At 34.4% G+C, this 22,005-nt stretch overlaps 1 protein-coding gene across 4 annotated transcripts; it reads left to right on the top strand.

The window, feature by feature from the left end:
* The first annotated feature begins 707 nt into the window (after positions 1-707).
* LOC132291838 (villin-3) lies at positions 708-20,518 on the top strand. 4 transcript variants are annotated; one of them, XR_009476632.1, is made up of 24 exons: positions 710-1,056; positions 5,677-5,848; positions 6,056-6,155; positions 6,318-6,386; positions 6,475-6,711; positions 6,816-6,993; positions 7,156-7,288; positions 8,827-8,986; positions 9,059-9,212; positions 9,292-9,392; positions 9,477-9,635; positions 11,291-11,359; positions 11,437-11,505; positions 11,661-11,798; positions 13,114-13,242; positions 14,676-14,826; positions 15,031-15,041; positions 15,137-15,277; positions 15,356-15,481; positions 16,409-16,471; positions 18,081-18,336; positions 19,236-19,471; positions 19,550-20,016; positions 20,286-20,518. XR_009476632.1 is itself a non-coding variant. In XM_059790310.1 (24 exons), the coding sequence occupies exons 3-24, from the start codon at positions 5,793-5,795 to the stop codon at positions 19,661-19,663; spliced, it is 2,850 nt and encodes a 949-aa protein (XP_059646293.1). In that variant the 5' UTR covers positions 710-1,056; positions 1,702-1,828; positions 5,677-5,792; the 3' UTR covers positions 19,664-20,155. The 4 variants fall into 4 exon arrangements, 3 of the variants coding, with proteins under 3 accessions (XP_059646294.1, XP_059646293.1, XP_059646291.1); XM_059790310.1 differs by lacking the exon at positions 20,286-20,518 and adding an exon at positions 1,702-1,828 and having other exon boundaries at positions 19,550-20,155; XM_059790308.1 differs by lacking the exon at positions 20,286-20,518 and having other exon boundaries at positions 19,550-20,155.
* The last annotated feature ends 1,487 nt before the right edge of the window (positions 20,519-22,005 follow it).

Raw genomic sequence — 22,005 nt, 5'->3', positions numbered from 1 at the left:
AGCACACATTCAAGATCAAATCTAGGAGTTTTAATTCTAAATGTGTAGCACTGCTCAAAGGGTGTTATCTAGTGGCCTAGTGTTACAAGTGAGACTTGTTCCACATTAGATCCGGATGGGAAGTGAAATGGGTACATATGAGTTATGTGTTAGCCCCACCTAATAACTTAAGTTTTTTTTTGATAAATAGACAAGTTTTTACCTGGTATAGTTGATAGTAGAGTCCGACCTGGCCATTGTGAGTTCAAACTTGTCCTACATTAAACCCGAATGAGAAATGAAATAGATATATATGGGTTGGATGTTTATCTAATAGCTTAAATTTTCAAAAGCCCGAATTTGTTTTAAAAAATAGTAATTTTATTAAAATTTAAAAGATTTATTGGTGAAAGGACTTTTAAAAGATTTATTGGTGAAAGGACAATTTAGCGTGGTTAACTTTTTCTTAAAGAAAGTTGTTTTACTGCGACCAACCGTCACTGACCTTTTTTTTTCATGGTAAGTGACCAACGGTCAATAACAATTTCCTCTATCCTAACCACTCACAAGCAATTATCTCGAGGTAATAACTCCCAATAAAACCAATCTCACTCAATTTCCATCTGAAGTAATAAATATCTTCCAATATTAAGTTATAATTTCCATCAAAAAGCCGACATGGCCGGTGCCTTGCCACCGTCACCGGATCTTTGCCATATATTAACGCACCCTCTCTCTATTTATCTCCAACAAACTCAGCTAATATAACATACCCAAAATCTCCTCTCCTTCATCTTCCCCCATCTGACCCCACGCCTCCTTTTCTTTAAAGACTTTCTCTCTCTAAAACTCTCTTTCTTCTCTCAGTTCTGAATATACTCACAATTACAATTCTTTCCCCAAAACCTCAAAATCCTATAAAGGTAGAGAGAGAGAAACCATACAGTAATTATTCACTTGCTTTATAGTACCTCTCTCTTGCCAGCTTTTCATACTCTCCTCTCCACACCGTCTACTCTCTCTAAATCACATCTCATCATCAACATCTTCAGGAGAGAGAAAAAGAGATCTCAGAAGGTACGCCGATTCTTCTCTGCTCACCAATTTTGATTCACTTTGGGTGTTATTTGAATTTAATTCGTTGATCTAAGTTTAGATTGTCTGTCTTTTGTAAATCTTGTATGTTCTCTTTGTTATTAATCTAATGTGAGGGATGATCTGCGACTGGTTTTTAATATTGGGGCGGTTAAAATAACTCTTGATGGTTTGATCTCTGTTTCCTTCTATACGTTCTGATTAGGTTTATTTTGAAGTTATGAGTGATTGTTGAAATATTGTTTGGAATAGTAATGATTTGATCTGTAGTTGAATATGAGTAAGATCTTCATATTGAGCTAAGTTTTGTAAGATTAGTGATTTTGCAAATGTATTGTTAGCGTTCATGAAACTCTTTTGAAGGTTTTTTTATATTGTGTTGTTGTTATGATCAGCTGTGTCTGGTTCTCCCTCAAATGAGTCAGCACTCCAGATATTGGATGTGAATTGGAATAGGAATATTGGATCAGTTGGCAATCATCTAGTCACTGTGACATGTTTGGAGGTGCTATAGTAGTGGAAAGAAATAATAAAAAAGAGGCGCATCTGCCACATTTCTGTTGAAGCTTAATAGATTTGACTGGATGCTATGATCCACCCTGATTGGTCATTTTACCTTATTGTTAGGAAGAAAGAGTATGCAGGAATATGGAAAACAACCCAAGATTGGCATGATATGACAGTTAACATAAATTGGAGTGAAAGCAAACACAATTTGGGGGATCTTTCTGCATTGTTCTGGTGTTTGCCCAAGGTTTTGGGAGTCAGCAATTTTTATTTTTTATTTTTTATTTTTTTGCGTTTCGAAGTGGATAACATGTCATGAATTTGCAGGCTTCCAAAAAATGTAGCAATGAAACTTCATGACTATTTCTGAAAGATAATTGGCTTCTCTTCAATGACTCATAGGAGAGCAAGGAATGACATGGAAAATGATTTTCATGGACCTGCAAAATCTCCAGGGACCCTGCATTTGGATGATTGTACTAACTAGAAAAAGTTTATTTTGACTACTCGCCTACTCTTTTAGTATAACATGTCTGAGAATTCCAAGCTTTGTATGAATTACTTTGCTACTTATATGAATTATTGTACTAATATCACCTTAAGATTGAGTCTATTTGAGATAAACAAGGGAAGTAAGACAAACCTTGTATTGGGAGGACCCGGATATTTTTAAGGGAGGGAATAATGAAGAGAAATTGTTAATTACTAAATTCAGTTAGAGAATGTACTTGTCAAATTATAGGTATCGAATAGGGAATGGAATAGGTGCTTAAAATGTTACGTTGAAATTTGATATTAACCTATATTTGAATAGAGTTTTTCTCATGCTTTATCAATGCCCAAGCTATCAAGTGTCAAGACTGAAAAAGTGTGAGAGAATATGAGTGTATATCTATTTTTGGTCAGAGTTAGATCTATCTTTGGTCCATCCCTCCCAATACCTCCAATTGATAGGGCCAGCAGTTTGTAAAACTTTTTTTCCTTTCTCTCTCATTGGTGGAAAATATGAAAAGAAAGATGAGAAGTTTTTGAATACTGCAAATTCTCAAGTTCTGGTTTTGATAGATGAAGTGGGACATCTCAGCTAAGGTATACCATAGAAAATCATAAATGATGGAATTGCAAACATGAAATAGCACAAGCGCTTGGTGCAGTTTTATGTCAATTATGAACTTCTGTTGGTTTGTATACTGTTAAGCTATTGTTTTATATTTTGAAAAAAAAAAGAAAAAAAAGAGAGAGTATTTCACTGATGCAGAGAGACTAGATACCGATAACATAGTTAAGTTGCTCAGATGCAACAATTTGCATGGCTGTATTGGAAGAAACACAAAAATCCATATGAGAGGTTCAAACAACTTATTTTTTAAGAGTCCACTTAGAATTTATACCGGGCATTAAAATCTATAAATCTAGCAATTATATAACCACCAGATGATAGCTTGAGTGGTATCTGAAGCCCCCCAACGGGTAGGTGTTGAGTTATTTTCTTATATAGGGTTTATGTGTCTTATGAGAAAAATCTAGTAAAATTTATAGTTTAACAAGAGTAAAAATAATTTTTAAGTTTGAAATATTTGTCACAAGAGGAGCTACAGCCTTAGAAACACTTTGATTGCCTCTCACCTAAAAGTGGATATGTCAGTCAATGAAGGCAACAACAATGGCAACCTAATACAGTCAGTGATGGTAATAACAATTGTCAGGACATTTCTTTGAGCGCAGTGTAAAGCTCCCCTGCAAGCCCAGTGTTATCAAAGGCCCAAGGCGCACTAAGGTGCTAGGGGTCCTTTGGAGGCGAGGCGCACAATTGAAAAATTAAATTACTATTAAAGCATATTCATATTCATATTCAATATTAAAGGCGCAAATGTTGTCAAAGGTGCAACGGGGCACACAACAGGCACAAGTGTTGCGCCTATATGAGCCTGGAGCCTAGGCTCGCCTTTAACAACACTGTGCAAGCCTTGACCTGAAGTAAAAGAGAACTTTTGGCAAGGAAAACAGGGAATCAGCCGCTTATTTCTTTCAACCCAAGTTCACCTCAAAATCTGAGCCAGCCAATCTGCCAATGTGCAGCACTTTTTCAGGGACCATTGATCGGTGAGGTAGAACAATCTTAAGGATCATGTCTCTTCCTGAGGGCTTACAATAAAACTATCCACAATAACCTATTGTGTTACTACTTTGTGAGGAATCCATGAGGATGAAGAAGCACATGAATTTTTAGATCAGTGGGCTAGGAGAAGTTGATAAGTATCTAATCATCTTGGACGGCAATGCCACAAACACTGAGAATGATGCACAAAAGGTTTACCACCAAGCAATTGATGACATATAAAATGCATCAGCACTTGATTCTGAAGTCTGTTGAAAATAGAGCAAACCAATGGCTTCCTCCATTAAACTGGGTTAAAGATGGGTATGCAAATCATATTTAAAACAGATGACCATCAACTCACTAGCTGATTACACCAAGTGCTGTTTTGAAAGAGTTGAGCACCCCGTAAGGACATCTTGCAGCATTTTAAAGGAAGTTGCGGCTTGTTGGACATGGTTGGAGCCAAACTATACTCTTGAAGTCATACACTTGCACTATTATAAGAAGCTACTACAGGCGCATACCACTTTTGTGGAGATAATGCATTTAAGTATTATTATAGAAGTTCTCTTAGGACTGTGCTGATCCTTTATGTATAGGCCACGCACTTGAACTACTGTATGGAGTTACCTACTGCCAGTATCGACCACCTTTTTGGAGATGAGTTTTGTGATACCATCATTACAAAAAATTTCTCTAGGTAGATCTATGAGGATTGACTCATTGAAAAATTTGTGCACTTATTCTTTTTGATTTTGCAGTTCTAGACCTTGAAGGTAGCTTGTTACACGATTTTGGAAATTCTTCTCGGTGAGTGGCAGCTGCTAATAAAAGCACAATGGTTTCAACAACCAACCACTAAAGGGAAACTGATAGTGATCAATGCAACTTGGTTGTTTGTATCACCAGCTTACACCTTCATGTGTAGCTGTACTTCTCCACACGAGTAGGACGAGCACATCCATGTTTAGTTACCAGTATGTTGTGATTTAGACACGACCTTCTTACTTAATATTAGGTTAACAACTGAGTACTATAAAAGCTTAAGTTGGTTGAGAGTGGTGTAACTTAGTTATTTATATCATCAATAGATGGGTTGGCTACTATTTTCTGATTGTATTTAGAGTCTAATTTGACTCTGCTCGATTATTCTAGCTTCTTGTAACTTAATACTTGTTAAATGCATCTTGAAACGAACAACACCTATCATTAGCTATGAGCTTTTTGTTTGGTTTCTGACTGTCCAATGCAAAAGCTATGTTGTTTTCTGCAGCTAACAACATATAACTGTAGCTTTCCAATTTGTTTTGTTTTCCTTTTTCTCCTTGATAACTTTTTTTGCTTGTTATCTTTGAATTTACTTAATATATATATTTTTTGATCTCTTCCACCCACCCTCATTTTTTTCTTTTTCAGCGCCCTACCTGTGGAATTTAAAGACAGTAGATTGTGGGAGTTTCAGAGGTCTTGTCCTCTGTTTGAAAAAAAATAATAATAAGAAGAAGGGCAATTAGGAAGCATCTGACATGATGTCTAGCTGTGTGTCTAGTTACCAGTATGTTGTGATTTAGACATAACCTTCTTACTTAATATTAGGTTAACAACTGAGTACTATAAAAGCTTAAGTTGGTCGAGAGTGGTGTAGCTTAGTTATATATATCATCAGTAGATCGGTTGGCTACTATTTTCTGATTGTATTTAGAGCCTAATTTGACTCTGCTCGATTATTCTAGCTTGTTGTAACTTATGCTTGTTAAATGCATCTTGAAACGAACAACACCTATCATTAGCTATGAGCTTTTTGTTAGGTTTCTGACTGTCCAATGCAAAAACTATGTTGTTTTCTGCAGCTAACAGCATATAACTGTAGCTTTTTAATTTGTTTTGTTTTCCTTTTTCTCCTTGATAACTTTTTTTTTGCTTGTTATCTTTGAATTTTCTTAATATATATATTTTTGATCTCTTCTTCCCACCCTCATTTTTTCCTTTTTCAGTGCCCTACCTGTGGAATTTAAAGACAGCAGATTGTGGGAGTTTCAGTGGTCCTGTTCTCTGTTTGAAAAAAAAAAAAAAAATTAATAAGAAGGGCAATTAGGAAGCATCTGAGACGATGTCTAGCTCCGTGAAAGCTTTGGAACCTGCATTTCAGGGAGCGGGTCAGAAAGTGTATCCTTCAAGAATTTTACTATATAAAATTGGTGGATATTATAATTCTTTCCCACTGCCAATACAAAAGAAAAATGGAGCTTACCTTTGTTTGTTATAAATGCCGAACATGTCCAATTTACAGTTTCACTTTTGGATGTTTGTTAAATGCTTACTGTGTCTCAGTCACACTTTTTACTTTTGGACATGAACTTAACACTCTTGTAGAGGAACTGAAATTTGGAGAATTGAGAACTTTCTGCCAGTTCCTTTGCCAAAATCTGATTATGGTAAATTCTACTCAGGCGATTCATATGTTGTGTTGCAGGTGCATATGATCTTCACTTTTTTCATCTTCATTTTGTATTTAAATTTACATATTTTATTGTGTATTCTATTGGAAATGTTGCTGGGATAAAATCAATTCCCCTGGGAGGGGTAGATTCTCTGCATTTATACTTCTTCTTATGTTGGCCATGTACTTCTGTAGACAACTCCTGGCAAGGGTGGTGCTTATTTGTATGATATACACTTTTGGCTTGGAAAAGATACAAGCCAGGTGATCTCCTCTGCTTCTTTTTGTTCTTATTCAGGACTTATACTTGTTTCAAAAACTGTCCTCACTTTTTGTTTTCAAACTATTATAGGACGAAGCTGGAACAGCAGCTATCAAAACTGTTGAACTTGATGCAATTCTTGGTGGGCGTGCAGTACAGCACAGAGAACTTCAAGGTCATGAATCTGACAAATTTTTGTCATACTTCAAACCATGCATTATACCTCTGGATGGGGGTGTTGCATCTGGATTTAAGAAACCAGTGGAGGAAGAATTTGAAACACGATTATATACGTGTAGAGGAAAACGAGTTGTCAGATTGAAGCAGGTATGAAAGCCTCCAAAGACGAATTTCATGAATTCATTATGAACTTTTTGACATAAATCTGTGGTAGATCAGAAGATGATAAGTTGGTCTTCCATGCTATCCAGGTCCCTTTTTCTCGGTCCTCTCTGAATCATGATGATGTTTTTATCCTGGACACTAAAGAGAAGATTTTTCAATTCAATGGTGCAAACTCCAATATCCAGGAAAGGGCAAAGGCATTGGAAGTAATTCAGTTTTTAAAGGACAAGTATCATGAGGGGAAGTGTGATGTTGCAATTGTTGGTAAGGGCACATGCATTTAAAACTTTGGTGATGATATGTTCCTCTCTTTAGTACTTCTCAATATATTTAGATTATTTGAAATTTTGTTCATGCATATTCACTTAATCAGTTTCTAATTCATCATCCTCTATCTTTGGATATAAATGTTCTCCACTGCATCAGATGATGGAAAACTACAAGCCGAGGGAGATTCTGGTGAATTCTGGGTCCTCTTTGGCGGCTTCGCTCCAATTGGCAAAAAGGTTGCTAGTGAAGATGATGTTATTCCAGAGAAGACTCCTGCCAAACTGTATAGGTGTTCTTCTCTTCTTTAGTTTTGTTGTATTTAAGTGAGGAATTGGTGCAAGTTGAATTATTATTTGAATGTTTATTCCTTTCTAATACTCTGATCGCTAACTGGGTTAAAAATGAAAAGTACTTTGTAACTTTCTTATGGTGCTTTTTGCTTGTGCATTAAAATATAATTAGCTGATTGATGATGGTCAATTGCGAATTTTCAAAATAAGCACATATACATCCTCATCTGGAGGTGGAACAGGAGTTATAGGATTTAGGTCACCAAGTATGTAAATGGAGTATGATATGAAAATGATCTGGTGAGGGTTGAGGGACTTTATTGTTTCTGTTTCCTTTCCCTGTTCTTTTTGTTTCACGTTTATCTTTCTTCTGGTGTTATTTTAATTTGCTTAGACAAAGTTAATAAATAGTAAATAAATGGGCATTGCTCAACTATGTTCCCGCCTACATGAGGTGTTGAAAGGAGAAGACTGGAGGCAGACCAAATCTTCTATATAATTTTACATAGTGGATATTCTCATACTCAAGTCATTCATCTTCATAGTTGTTAGCCTGAGCTTTTACCATTCACCAATAAATAACCTAAAATAAATGAATAAATCATCATCATCATCATCATCATCCTTGCCTTAATCCCATATGAATAGGGTTGTCATCCAAAAGCGCTTTCGGATTTCTGCTTAAACCCTATTTCTATTTCTGCTCTTTTCTGATGGGTTGTAGGGAGATATTATAGATCTTTAGAGGAGATGGTCGATTTTTTGGGCTCCTTGAATGTCTAGAGGTCCTATTTGGCCTTGTGTAGTTCTCTTGGGATGCACTCCCCTTTTGAGTGCTTTTATACGATTTTACTTGTCAAAAAAGAAGAAAAAAAAAAAAAAAAATTCTGCTTAAATTTATTTAATCTGAACTTTGCTGTAGAAAATGACTAGACATCGCTTGTTTAAATTTGCCTCAAGGAGCTCTTGGCGTTTTTAGTTTGGTGCAATATTTTTTTTGATAAGTAGTTTGGTGCAATCTTGATTTAGAGGAATATAGTGTAATTGAAAACTAGACTGTTATTTAAGCTTGTTTAAAAAGTCAAGCATCACCAAGGGAGTTGTAGCCTAACGGTATCTCCTATACCTTCCAAAGTGGATGGTGAGGGTTCAAGTCTCCCCTGTAGGGGCAAATGGGTGTGTGAGTTTCTTGCCAAGGGGTAAAAAAAAAAGAGAGTCAAGCATCGAATAAGAGGCATCAGTAAGTAATGATTCTTTATAATGTCACCACATTGAAAGTTTGAACACGGATGTAATCTGCCTATTACTCTTCGTGGTGTTTTCTTTTATACAAAAATGTTCAGTTTTATCCAGAAATGTTTGCTTTTGTATTATTTTTGTTTAGATTTTAAATGCATATAACATATATTTTATACACATGTTCTCCCGTGATTAGAAGAAACTTTGCAAGCCAGTATCATATTGGTTGATGATACTGGCTGATGCTCTGTGCATTCATCAGTATAAGATGCTAAGTTTTGAGTGCCACTTTTTGCAGCATTATTGATGGTCAGGTTAAGACCATTGATGGTGAACTTTCCAAAAATATGTTGGAAAACAATAAATGCTATTTATTGGACTGTGGTGCTGAGGTATTTGTTTGGTTTGGCCGGGTAACACAAGTGGAGGATAGGAAAGCTGCCAGCCAATCTGCTGAGGTAGAAGCTTAGCGTATATATTATCATGTTCTTTATACCCCTGATTCTCATTATCTAAATTTTATACCCCAGGAATTTGTTGCTAGCCAAAATAGGCCAAAGTCAACACGCATAACTCGGATTATTCAAGGTTATGAGACACATTCATTCAAGTCCAACTTTGATTCTTGGCCATCAGGGTCAGCACCCGCTGCTGCTGCTGAGGAGGGAAGAGGAAAAGTGGCAGGTAGGTTCATCTACTCACTTGTGTACAGACTAAATTTATTATCTGATATCGTTATTAATTATAAAACTGTTATTTGCAGCTTTGCTGAAGCAACAAGGGGTTGGAGTCAAGGGAATGACTAAAGGTGCCCCTGTAAATGAGGAAGTCCCACCTTTGCTAGAAGGAGGGGGGAAAATTGAGGTTGGCTCACTAATCTGTCTCATGGATTTTATAGACTTGTTACATTTATATGTTTCAGAATATTAAAAATAGTTAGTTTTCCAGGTATGGCGCATTAATGGTAGTGCCAAGACTCCAGTACTCAAAGATGACATAGGTAAATTTTACAGTGGAGATTGCTACATTGTTCTTTACACCTACCACTCTGGTGATAAGAAAGAAGATTACTACTTGTGCTATTGGATTGGGAAGGACAGCATTGAGGTAATTTGCATTGTTTGGGTAGTTCGAAAAATGAAAACAAAGAATGCATATGTATAACACAGACAAATACATTTGTCTTTGACTCGTGCGTTGTTCTATTTATTAAATTTTTTTTTTTTTGGGGCACGAGCACATTACTCATTCCTTAATCTGTGTCTAGTAGTAATATTTGGCTCTTGATTTGCTCCATCCCTTCTTGGTGAGATTTTAATTTTCATTTTGTAATACTAAATTTCATGTTTAAAGTAAGGTTAAAACTAAGGGTCCAGTTGGTTAGATAGAAATCAATAGTGAACAGTGAAATAAAGTAAGATGAAGGAAAGGAAATAAATATTCTAGGATTCATTTGGTTAGCATGAAATTTTTTCAGGAAAGTTGTGGGAAATTACTATTTCATGGTTTAAATAGCATGAAAGTTACTAGAGAACATTATGGTTTGCCTAAATCGTCCTTATTTTTAGTATAATTGCAATGTCATATAACTTTCTCAAGAAAGCAAAAATTTCCTATGTTTTTAGTAGGAAAAAATTATGCTTCAAAAAAACGCAATAGAATAATGTAAATAAATTATTTTTTTGTAGGACATCTGGAGAGAGATATGGGCTGTTATACTATTCTTATAAAAGTTATGCATAAACACATGTTATTAGTGTGTTGGTAATTGTAATGTCACATAAGTTTCCCGAGAAAGCAAAATTTTCCTAGGGAAAATTTATGGGAAAGTCAGGTGGTTATGGGAGTTACATCCCCACAAAATTTCCTTTCCCTGCTATCCAAACTCTCAACATTTTCAAAAAATTTCTCTTTCTTTCCTTTCCTGCTATTTCCATCTAACCAACCGGAGTCTAAAGCTAGCGTAATTTTCATGTAAGTCTAGATAGCACATTCCTTGGGGGGTTGGGGGGATATAATGGTTTCAGTGCTCCTTCTTTCGAAACGAGCTTAAAATTTTATTCTCTCTTTTATATTTTGTTAATCACTTCAGTTTCGGTTAGAATTAGTGTATCGTTTTAACCCATTTCTCTTAAAAGAAAATTTAGTGGGATGTGCTCAACTTCTTCATTTAGCCCATCAATTTCTTTTGATGGCTTGTTGGATTGCAAATGCAGAAGTGATTTTTTTATCTGATATCTATATAATCAATCAGTCAAGACTTCCATCTAGCCTTATTCTTCTGTTTTTGTTATTTTATGTTTTTTCCCCCAGTAAAGGGTGAGTGTATTTTATGTTGTCTGTTCATTATTCACAAATATATATTATACTTCTGCAACTAAGATATTGTACCGCATTTTCTTTTCGTCATAATTGTCGTAGCTTTGAGCATTATAATAATTACTTCAACCTTGACTTCATATTAGTGAACAGTGAGAATATTGACACAAGTACTACAGATCTGTTATATATATAGTTCTCATGTTCACTCTAATTGAACCGATTTGGTAGTTGAATTAAGGGGCGGAGTATCATCTGCATCACTTTTTGCTTGCTATATTCGAATGTCATATTATATTTGTAATATGTTCATCAGGTTATTTTAATGATTATATGAAAGAAGTAAGTTTTACTGTTGCTTCCTTCTGTTTCTTGAAAATGATTGTTTGGCTGGTCTTCAGTTCTTCTTTTTCGAATAAATACTTCAAAATTTCTAACTTCAGGAGGACCAAAAGATGGCTGCTAGGTTGGCTACTACAATGTGCAACTCATTGAAGGGGAGACCTGTTCAGGTATGAAACATTTAAAATTATTTATTATGTTGGGGAACTTATACCTTAAGCTGGGATATAAAATGTGTTTCATGCAGGGTCGCATATTTCAAGGGAAAGAGCCACAACAATTTGTTGCCATCTTTCAGCCTATGGTGGTCCTAAAGGTACTTGTCAGCATACATAATTACTATAGGGAAGTACAAGCTATGAATGTTGGCTTAATATAATAGATAGGCTAAATTATTTTCTGTCCGAAGATGGTTACTTCAAAAGTCTTTAAAGTACTCCTTATTTTAATATCTTGATCTACTTGATTCAGGGCGGATTGAGCTCTGGTTACAAAAACTATGTCGCAGACAAAGGTTTAAATGATGAAACTTACACTGCTGATAGTGTTGCACTCATTCAGATTTCTGGAACATTTGTGCATAACAATAAAGTTGTTCAAGTTGATGCGGTATGGGCTTGTTGATCCTTTTGCCCTTTGAGTTGCTCTAATTTATGTTTTGTTAATGTTTCTAAATATTTGTATCTGTGATTATATAATTTATTGGCCAATTCAATCTTGTTTTTCTTTTAGTTAGTTTGAGCCCTTTTTCTTCCTGCTGATGCAGTACATGTAGTCAGTCGCTTTTCTAGGAATAGATAATACGGTTGCTGTCCCATTCAATGAATATAGTCTCTCCCTTCACATACAACTCTTTACTTTTTTAGAGATCTTAATTTCATTCCTTTAAAAAAAGAAAAAAGAGAAAAACAGAAATGGAGGTGTGCTTCTAAGGTATTGTGTGACCATCAACTACATACCTTTCAAATTAATGGGAACATCGAATAATGTCTAATTAAAGAGAAGATCAAATAATACTTATCAGGGGAGAAAAAAAGAAGGAAGATTGAACGGTGTCTTTGAGGCCACTTTAGAGTGCTCTTAATTTGGCACCTCAGAGGCAGATTATCCACTACTAATATGTCAATGTTTCACTTAATTTGAGTGCTTTTGCACCTCATGACCAGTGTGGTCATTGACTAGTGTGGCCTTATGTGATTGGACAGCTGTCGCTTCATTATGTGGGACTCTATGCACCTGATCTATACGTGGTTGAATGCTTTGCTATCATAGTCAGGAAACATTATGTCCTTATATTTAATGTAGCACTCTGTGTTATGAGATAGATGAGTGGCAGGGAAAGAAAGAACAGAATAAAAAATATTGCATTCATGAAAAGTTAAGATTCACTGATTAAGGAGAAGATACAAGATGGTTGGTTTAAGATGTGCCTTTTCTCTGTGTGTGAGAAGATGGATTGGTTGTTGCACTAGAAAAACCAACGTTGCACTAGAAAAACCAATGTCTGCATCCTTGTAGAATGGTAATTCTGTAACTTCTATTCAAGTTGAAGGCATTGCATGACAAGAGGAACCCATAAAAAACTGGAGTTGAGCTTGCGAGTGAGAGTGAGAATGAGAATGACCTATGATTTAAGATAAATATTATCCTGAATTGAACTAAATGATGGAAGTTCTTGTAGCCCCTGAATAGTCATGAAACTAAAAGGAGCTGATTAACTGAATATGTATAAAAGAGAAAGAAATATGGATGTTTCACATCATTGGTCTGCCTATAGTTTTTCTCTTACTATGTCTCTTATAGATGTGAATATCAATTTTCAGAACACCCTATATGTTTACTTTGTCATGAATTCTGTGACTGATAAGTAATTATCTTTGGTTTTCTTGAAAATATCTTCTTTACATTTTCAATCTTTTTTCAGGCAGCGGCGTCATTGAATTCTAATGAGTGTTTCCTTCTTCAATCTGGCTCTTCAATATTCTCTTGGCATGGAAATCAGAGTACCTTTGAGCAGCAGCAATTAGCTGCAAAAATTGCTGAATTTTTGAAGGTATGTTCTTTGTAGAAAATCCTCTTCATCTCGGACATTAGGTTTTGATTCTGGTTTAGTTTGGCCTCTAGAAAAAAGATTTGCCATGATTTTTTTGACTATTTAAAAGGATGACTTTGGTATCATTGACTTTGAAAGTTGAGCTATGTATAGTTCATGGATTTTTATGTAAGTTGCGAGAATCCAAAATCATGTTTCTTGGTTATTACTGTTTCCTGTTACTCTCTTAAAGAAATTTTATACTAATGGATTGCTTAGACGGGCTTGCCTTAAGAATATGTCAAGTATTGGATGTGGAGGTAACTGTAAAAGCATTAATGATTTGGGCATAAGTGTGTTTGTTTGTAGCAAATATTCATGTTTATATTTGTGTAATTTTATGTGTGGAAGTGTCATATGATGAGACTATACTAATATTGTAATCAGCTTGACATCTATATTTTAAAAATCAGTACTAAAAGCACTTATCAATATATATATATATATATATAAGAGTACTAAAAGCATTTCATAATAAAAGATTGTTTTGGTTGAATGAAATAATGGGATGTGATTATTGAATCTAGGCCTGTGGTTAGCATTCTTGATGAGTGTATTGAAATGAGTAGCTCTGATAAGAGACGGCTCTAACAGGATCACAGGGTATTGATTCTATATAATTGTTTAAATCTTCTCCTCCTGTTACATAGATCTTTTAGTCTGCTCTCTTGTCTAGAGGTATTTATTTCTTAGCTAACATCCTGATTTTTTTATTTTTTTAAGTAAATGTATTTTTACTATGTTTCTCTAATGTATCATGCAGTCAGTAATTTTAGATGCTTTATTTATAAAAAGCATAACCAGCACTAGGTTGGCTCAACCCGTGGTTACTAAAACGTTATTTCAGTTTGGTCCAAGTTAACTCTATGAAGTCCACTTGAATCGCAATCAGCTTTTTGCTTATCTTTTGCCTTGTCTTGGGAAAATTATGTCCTTTAAACTAATTATACCTACTTTTTTTTTCCTTCCTTAAGCAACTAATTATGCCTACTTTGTTATGGGAATGTGCTATGTCAATCCATTGACACAAATTTTTAGTTAACTGATTTATTTTGTTTATCTATGTTGCCAGTTTGAACTTGTCTAAGTTTTCCAGTTTTGATACAAGTAGAGATGATAAATGCTTTAATGTTACACTGTGTATCAGTGTGTTTCTTCCATCTTTGATTTAGATAATAGTTTAGAAAAACAATGGACATGTTTTGATTATGGGGTGCAATCAGTACTACGTGGACATGCAGTTGAGAATAGTCTATTGGTTGGCAATGTGATATTATGATTGTTGTACTAAATGTGGTTTTTTGCTGACCTTTTGGGACCGGTAGATCAAAATATTACCACTACCTTGTGTGTTCTATTTAGTGAATTAAGATTTACTCGCTTTAAAAATTCAGCCAGGGGTAACTGTGAAACACTCCAAGGAAGGAACTGAGAGCTCAGCCTTCTGGTTTGCACTTGGAGGGAAACAAAGCTACACCAGCAAAAAGGCAGCTCAGGAGGTTGTCAGAGATCCCCACTTGTTCTCATTCTCATTTAATAAAGGAGGTACAATTATATCAGAAGTAAAAATGGCATCATGTTATTTTGATTCCTCTCCGTTCTTTATATGTTTGGCTCATTTTTTATTTTTTTAAAAAATTATATGGATTGATTTATGAAATTTTAAAATTCTTGATAAAGCTGATTATTCCTTTCTAACGAATTTTTACCTTTTTATGATTATTCCTGCTTCCATGTCTGATTATCCAGGAAAGTTTGAGGTGCGTTCTAGAAATCAATTTTAATTGAACTCTTTTACATGTATATTCAGATATTTTGCAGTTTCTGTATTCATTTTTATATGTTAATTTGGCAGGTCGAAGAAATTTATAACTTTTCTCAAGATGACCTGTTGACTGAGGACATCTTGATACTAGACACGCATGCTGAAGTATTTGTTTGGGTTGGTCAGTCTGCAGTCCCCGAAGAAAAGCAAAATGCCTTTGCAATTGGTCAGGTACTCCTCATACAATTTATGTTTCTTTCCAAGGTTCTTTCTGTTGCGCACTTCATTAACTATAGAAGTTCATTACAGAAATACATAGAGATGGCCACAGCTCTGGAGGGGTTATCATCATCTGTACCACTATATAAAATCACGGAGGGAAATGAACCATGCTTCTTCACAACCTTTTTTACTTGGGATCCTGCAAAAGCTACTGTATGACCTGCAACGACAGACTTCCTTTTTTCTGTATTACTCTGATGTTCTGATTAGTTTATAGATTAATATATTTTCCAAAAGCAATAGTGAAATTCTACATTTGCCATTGAGCATGCATAGTTATAAATTAAACACAATATATTATGTTGATAGAATTAGTTATATGCTTGATTAATAATTATTTTTTTGAACTTTTGACATCTAATCAAGTCACTTGAAGGCCCTCTAATGTTAAGGGTTTCCTCTTATTCGCATTCACTGAAGTTTCAAGCATAGATTGACCACTCTTTGCTGAAGTTGTGCTCCTTGTATTTGTCTTGTCTAATCTTATTTTGAAACCATAAAGTTCCAAGCATCATTCAACTGTACTGCCTGAATTTCAACCATCATCATATGCTACTGAATTTACCCTTTAATAGCTTCATAATTCATTAATCAACAATATGAAACTACCTCTTGAATGTTGGCTGTCTGTTCATCTATCATTAATCTAAAGATACCTGCATAATATTGGTTTTTTGTTTTTAGTGTGTGGCTTTAGAACACAGTCTTAATAATATAAATTATATATGCATAATTAAAAGACATTCACATAATTGTATGCCTTATCTATCTGTATTTCCTTTTGAGTGTAACCAAGCAATAATTGTTTTTTTTCTTTATTGTATTCTTTTACTTGCCCAAAAAAAGAAAAACATAATTGGTCTTCTTTTTTTTTTTTTTTTTTTAAGATTAAGTTGTTATTACACCATTTTTATCTGGATGACACTAACCCCAAAGTTTGTAAACTTCAGTTGTCTCCAAAAAGGTCATTGATACTCTTGTTATTAAATTGTTGTTTAATCTCATTTCCTCTGATTAGTTGCATCTTAATATGTCTGTCAAATATATTCTTAACTCGGCATGTTTTCTTATGCAACATAGGCTCATGGGAACTCATTTCAAAAGAAGGTTATGTTACTCTTTGGGGCAGGTCATGCTGTGGAGGTAAAATGCTTGATTTCCTTAAAATTATAAAATATGCTTCTGCAAGTGTGTTACATTGAATTCTGTTTTTAGAAAGTAATTAGATCTCTCTCTTTCTAGTTACCCTGGTCAGAAGGGGGCTAAAATGCAAATTATCATCACTTGCTTCAATGATAAGTGCCTTCTAATATCTTGATCTTTTAAAACCATGGTTAAAAATTTGTTTCCCACAACTGATGATGCTAATTTCTAAGTTGTGGAAGTCCTTTATTGAATCTATAAAGAAAAGGAGAGAGAGAGAGAGAGAGAGAGAGCTATTTTTTGGACGATAGCGTATAAGAATCAAAGACCTAACCCCACCCTTCTTTCTAGATGTCACGGTGTCTCATTATACATGTGCTACAACAGCTCTGGCAAAAAGATACAAAAATAAATAAATAAAACATTAAATTCTTGATGTTTACCCTTCATCTTACTATGCAGTAGCACAATTCTTTGAATTACCATACTTTTTTACTAATATAAAATGTTCTCGCTGAAAATATTTTTACATGAAATTAATTTTCTTTGTTTGGTTGATCTTTTGAAAATAATTTCCAATGCTTGAAAAATGCATATTGACTAGTATTTATGTGATCATGACTATAAACATTTTATATTAGTATACATATAAGTTGGGGTCAGTTTGGTAACCGTTATCTTTTTTTGTTTATCGTTGAAGGTTAAACATAAGCTGTTGTTTATGGTTAAACAGAAAACATTGTTTGGTAACCTCAAACTGTTTTTAAAAAATTGAACATAATGAACAAAAGACATTGGCAATGTTAAAATGCTTATAAAAAAAAATAATAATAAATTAAAATATATGTATATATATATGTATATGCACATAAACATTGTTTGGTAATCTAAAAATTGGAAAACATGTTATTATCTCCATTCACTGAAGAGAGACAAATATGAAACTAAAACCATTAAGCAGATGAGTACTAGATCCCAACCTATAAATTTAATATTACAGCCTTTTTAAATCATAGTGTAATGTAATTGAAGGTGAGAGCATAGGGGATAAGGCTTCTAGACACCTATTGTTCATGGATCCTTGCCTATTACTTGGAGGTTTGGTCATTTCATTCATTTAATCACCTATTACTTGGAACTTTGTTGATTAGTCATGACTTTCCTAACTACAATAGTCCTGCCAAGTTCTGAATTTTTTCAGCAACTTTAAGTTCATCTTTTTCGCTTTTCTTCTGATTTCATCCTTCTCTTTCAGTAGATGGGTTTGCTTGGGACTGCTCTACAGACGGAGTGCACCTGTTATGGAATATGGGTTGCAACTTGCAAATTATTACTTTAAACCTTGGGGACTTACTTCTTTATCTTAATGGTGTTTTATACTCCTATTCTAATTCTTCTCCGTCGTTGCTTCCTTAGACATATGAAGTTCTTTACGTGAGAAAATTACAATTGTAACAAACTGTTACCCATAAATAAATAAGGAAAAATAGATGATTGTTAAAATGCTAAGACTCTGTGCCCATACATTTTCACTTTCAATTTTGCACGAGACATGAAATAAACTTCTTGGTGAAGTGGGTGTATGATTCCTATGCTATTGCTGAACCAGGATAAGTCCAATGGGTCCAATCAGGGAGGACCAACACAGAGAGCTTCAGCTTTAGCTGCCCTATCCTCTGCATTTAATCCATCTTCTGGGTCCAAAACTGGTGCTGCTCTAAGGCCATCAGGCGCCAATCAGGGATCACAGAGAGCAGCTGCTGTAGCTGCTTTATCTTCAGTTCTTTCTGCTGAAAAGAAGCGCTCTCCTGAAGCCTCTCCTGCACGACCCACTAGAAGTCCGCCGGCAGAAGCTAGCCCTCATGGTATTGAAACCATAGTTACTCTTTTTATGTGCTTTTGATGTCATTATCTACATAGGAGACCCAATTCTGTTCGCTTGTTTGTAGCATCTCCTAACATTTCTAATTCATTTCAGCATCTCTTGACATCCTTTTTTCTGGGGTGGATTTATTTTTCATGGAGTGACCATCTGCATTAAACCCGAGTTATTATTAAAACGAAATTTCTTTGAATTATGATTTAAAAGAAAATTGAGAAATCAATTTATCTGATGGTATTGAATAGAGAGGGAGAGAGAAATGGAAACTGTTTAAAGCCTTTCTTTAATGATCATTGACGCTTCAGGTCCTGGGAAAGAAGGTACTTGAAGTCATTGAATTTATTTAATGCTTTGTGGTCTTTAAACCAAGTTATCTTCCTTATCATTATTAAATTTTAATTGTTCTGCAAAAAATAATTTTTGGAGGGAAATCAATGCTATTGAAGAAATTTTTTGATGTTTAGAGCATGTAAGAACTACAACCTGGGATTTTCTTGCTCTTCTTTGACAAGTAAATATTGTTTCATGATTGTACTATTTTATGAGAATTTGATATCCATTGCCTGGCCCACTTCTTAATAGTTTGAGCTTTTGGCACAAGTGAACAGTTTGAACTTTTAGATTATTGGTCATCAAGCATTAGCATCGGAGCTTTAGTTCAGGAAAATCGTGTTCAAGTCTTTTTGTTTGCACTGTTTCCTCTTCTTAATTATCTTTCCACTTCATTGGATTTGTCTATCTCCTCTCTAAATACACGTGAAAAGAGAGTAATGAAATTTGATGTACATTGTTGGACTCATTCCTCAACAACTTAACATGTGATTGTCTAAAACGAGGGGCTTAAAATTTTGAAAATTTTGACTTTTTATGTGTTGCTTGTAGCCGAAACGAAGAGTGAAAATACCCATTCAGAGGTAGAGAATTCTAAAGATGCTTCCGAAGTTGAGACAGAGGTCCTTAAGCCTGTATCAGAGAGTAATGGTGAGGATTCAGGACCAAAGCAAGAGGCAGTGCAAGATGAAAATGGTTGTGAAAGTGGTCGAAGTACGTTTAGTTATGAACAGCTGAAGGCTCATTCTGACAACCCAGTATCTGGAATTGATTTTAAACGAAGAGAGGTTGGTCAATTTATGAATTTTATTGCATTTAAATGTTTATGTTTTGTTTTTTCATTATATATACTCTCCTGTTTTCAGGCTTATCTGTGTGATGAGGAATTCAAGGATGTGCTGGGGATGACGAAAGAAGCATTCTATAAATTGCCAAAATGGAAGCAGGATATGCATAAGAAGAAAGTCGATCTCTTCTAGGGACTGATTCACCAAATTCGAGTGATTTCTCTCCTTTTGCATCTTTACTTGCAATTCCTTGAATGTCTTGACTCTTTTCTACCAGAGCAACGTGGTTTTTATTGATCCACCATCCCTAGATTGCCATATCTCGAGTTTTTCTGTTTGCTGGATGACGACCACAGCTGTTGTTAGTATTGGTATCCATTGTGTGATGCCCCTGAAGAGTGCTTTTTTTCCCCTCTTTAACTACTGCTACATATGTTATGGTCAAACATTGTAGATTAAAGACAGCAGGCAAGTCACTTATCAACAAAAAAAAAAAAAAAAAAAAAAAAAAAGACAGCAGGCAAGTCGATTCTTTCATTTGGTTGGTATGTATCTCAGTTTGTGGTTCTTGACTACGTATTTCTTTGTTTTAAATCATTTATTTGTCAAAAAAGGGTGTATATGTGTTGCATTTGTACCGAATTACAATATTAATGAATTAAGAATTTGTTGTTTGCCATCAAATGACTTTTAATTTAGTATAGTTTTCTTATCAGATAATTTAATATTAGTTGGGTAAAAAAAATATGAATCCAGTTATCAATCCCTATAACATTTGCTGAAATGAGGTTGAAATGTTTGTTCTACTTTTCAGAGACTCTGGATGTTGTTGTACACACACAGACAAACACAAATGTCATACAGTGGGCTCTTTATTCTACGTGGAAGCAGTTCTATTGGAATTTTAATTTGATGAATGACAGTTCAACCGTGGTGTTGTATATTTATTGCCTTTTAATATCATTCCTTTGATAAGAGATCTCCTTAAAATGTTAGGTATGAATATTCTAGTGTAATTTAATTTTTTAGCATCTCAATTCTATTGTTTCATGGGTGGGTGAGCTAAGTAGTTTATAATTTATTGTGGCTTTTCTCAATTGTCTTATTCAGGTTGTTAAATTTTGGTACTTTTTTTTTTTGGTAGCTCCATCAACATAATTTTGTTGAGTACTACTTGTTGTATTGTAGCTTAATAATTAATTAATACAGCTTTAAGTATCTCTCATGCTATATTTCAACAATTTGTACCAAGACTTCTCAGTAATTTGTCTTTTCTATTGCCCACTTCTAAGTTGGAACTCCACTTGGTCGACCACCACCGCCACCATATCAGTCAACTCTGCTAGGAAAACATTTGTTGCCATCCATTTCTCATTGAAGTGTTGTAATATGAGATATATATATATATATATATATATATATATATATATTAGTAATTCTTCTTCAGTTTAAAGAAAGGAGTCAATCGGATATGATTATAATAGCTGGCCATGTTGTTTGAATCTTTTGCTATTTTTTATCCCCTCTGCCTTTCCTTTTGTCTTAATTACTGTTATATTCACATATATGCTAAAAAATTCTTAATCCTACTATTAAACTAGTCAATCTGATATTTTTTTTATTGTAGTCTAATTCAACCTGTCTTTCCTGAGCTTCCACGGCGCACTTAATTGTCAAAAAGAGAAATAGTGAATACTGTGGAATATATATATATATATATATATATAGATGATAAATTACTCTATTCTCAACTTGCAATCATTACTCTTTTCTTATACATTGAGCTAATGTGCAAACGAATAGAATTTGTCTTTCCATTTTAAGAAGTGATTTACCATACAAAAATATTATTATACGGTGACCGCATTTGTAACCATCAATTCATGTAATTAAAATGTGATGTTTGGTTTATAAATTAGATGACGTGGGTTAGGGGTGGCCACGGATCGGATTGGATTAGGCATCAATCCTAATTCGATTCGCTCGCAATGGATTGAGAGATTTTAAATTCGCCACCAATTCATTAGCCAACGGATCGGATCGGATCGGATTGGTGAAATAACCGATCGAATCGGATCGGATCCAATCTACGGACTGAATTTTTCAAAATGGTCTGTTTTCACCAATTTGAGATTCACTTACAAAGCTGTATAACATAACATAAATAAAATCAATTTAAACGCATAATAGGTGAAGCAACCGCTTTTCTCTATGCTCTTCTTTAACACTTTGAGTACTTTCATCTTTGGCTAGGTTTAGGCTTTGATTAAATGAAAAGTCCGTGGTCCACTGTTATTTATTGAGTAATAAATATTATAAAACTAATTGTATAATACTTACTAAAAAAGAAAACACAAAAAAAATGGTATGTTTGGAGTTCATATATATGTCTATATATATATATATATATATGCTAGCTACCAAAAAGTAAAGATATTACTATAATATTAATATTATATAAATATATATTACGGATTCACGGATCGGATCAAAATTTTGATAGCTTAATCCGCCACCGATCCGTGAGACTACGA

This window comes from Cornus florida, unplaced genomic scaffold, assembly GCF_030987335.1.
Source record: "Cornus florida cultivar Cherokee Brave unplaced genomic scaffold, ASM3098733v1 CherokeeBrave_3.0.0_Hap2_Chr02, whole genome shotgun sequence".
Classification (NCBI taxonomy): Eukaryota; Viridiplantae; Streptophyta; class Magnoliopsida; order Cornales; family Cornaceae; genus Cornus; species Cornus florida.
This window is presented reverse-complemented; position numbering and strand designations above follow the sequence as displayed.

Bases quoted from the DNA above. Each gene is read 5' to 3' on its own strand.
- LOC132291838 (XM_059790308.1), top strand. From the start codon at position 5,793: ATGTCTAGCTCCGTGAAAGCTTTGGAACCTGCATTTCAGGGAGCGGGT. The intron at 16,472-18,080 runs GTAAAATGCTTG...TTGCTGAACCAG, and splicing joins GGGCAGGTCATGCTGTGGAG to GATAAGTCCAATGGGTCCAA. The intron at 18,337-19,235 runs GTATTGAAACCA...TGTTGCTTGTAG, and splicing joins GGCAGAAGCTAGCCCTCATG to CCGAAACGAAGAGTGAAAAT.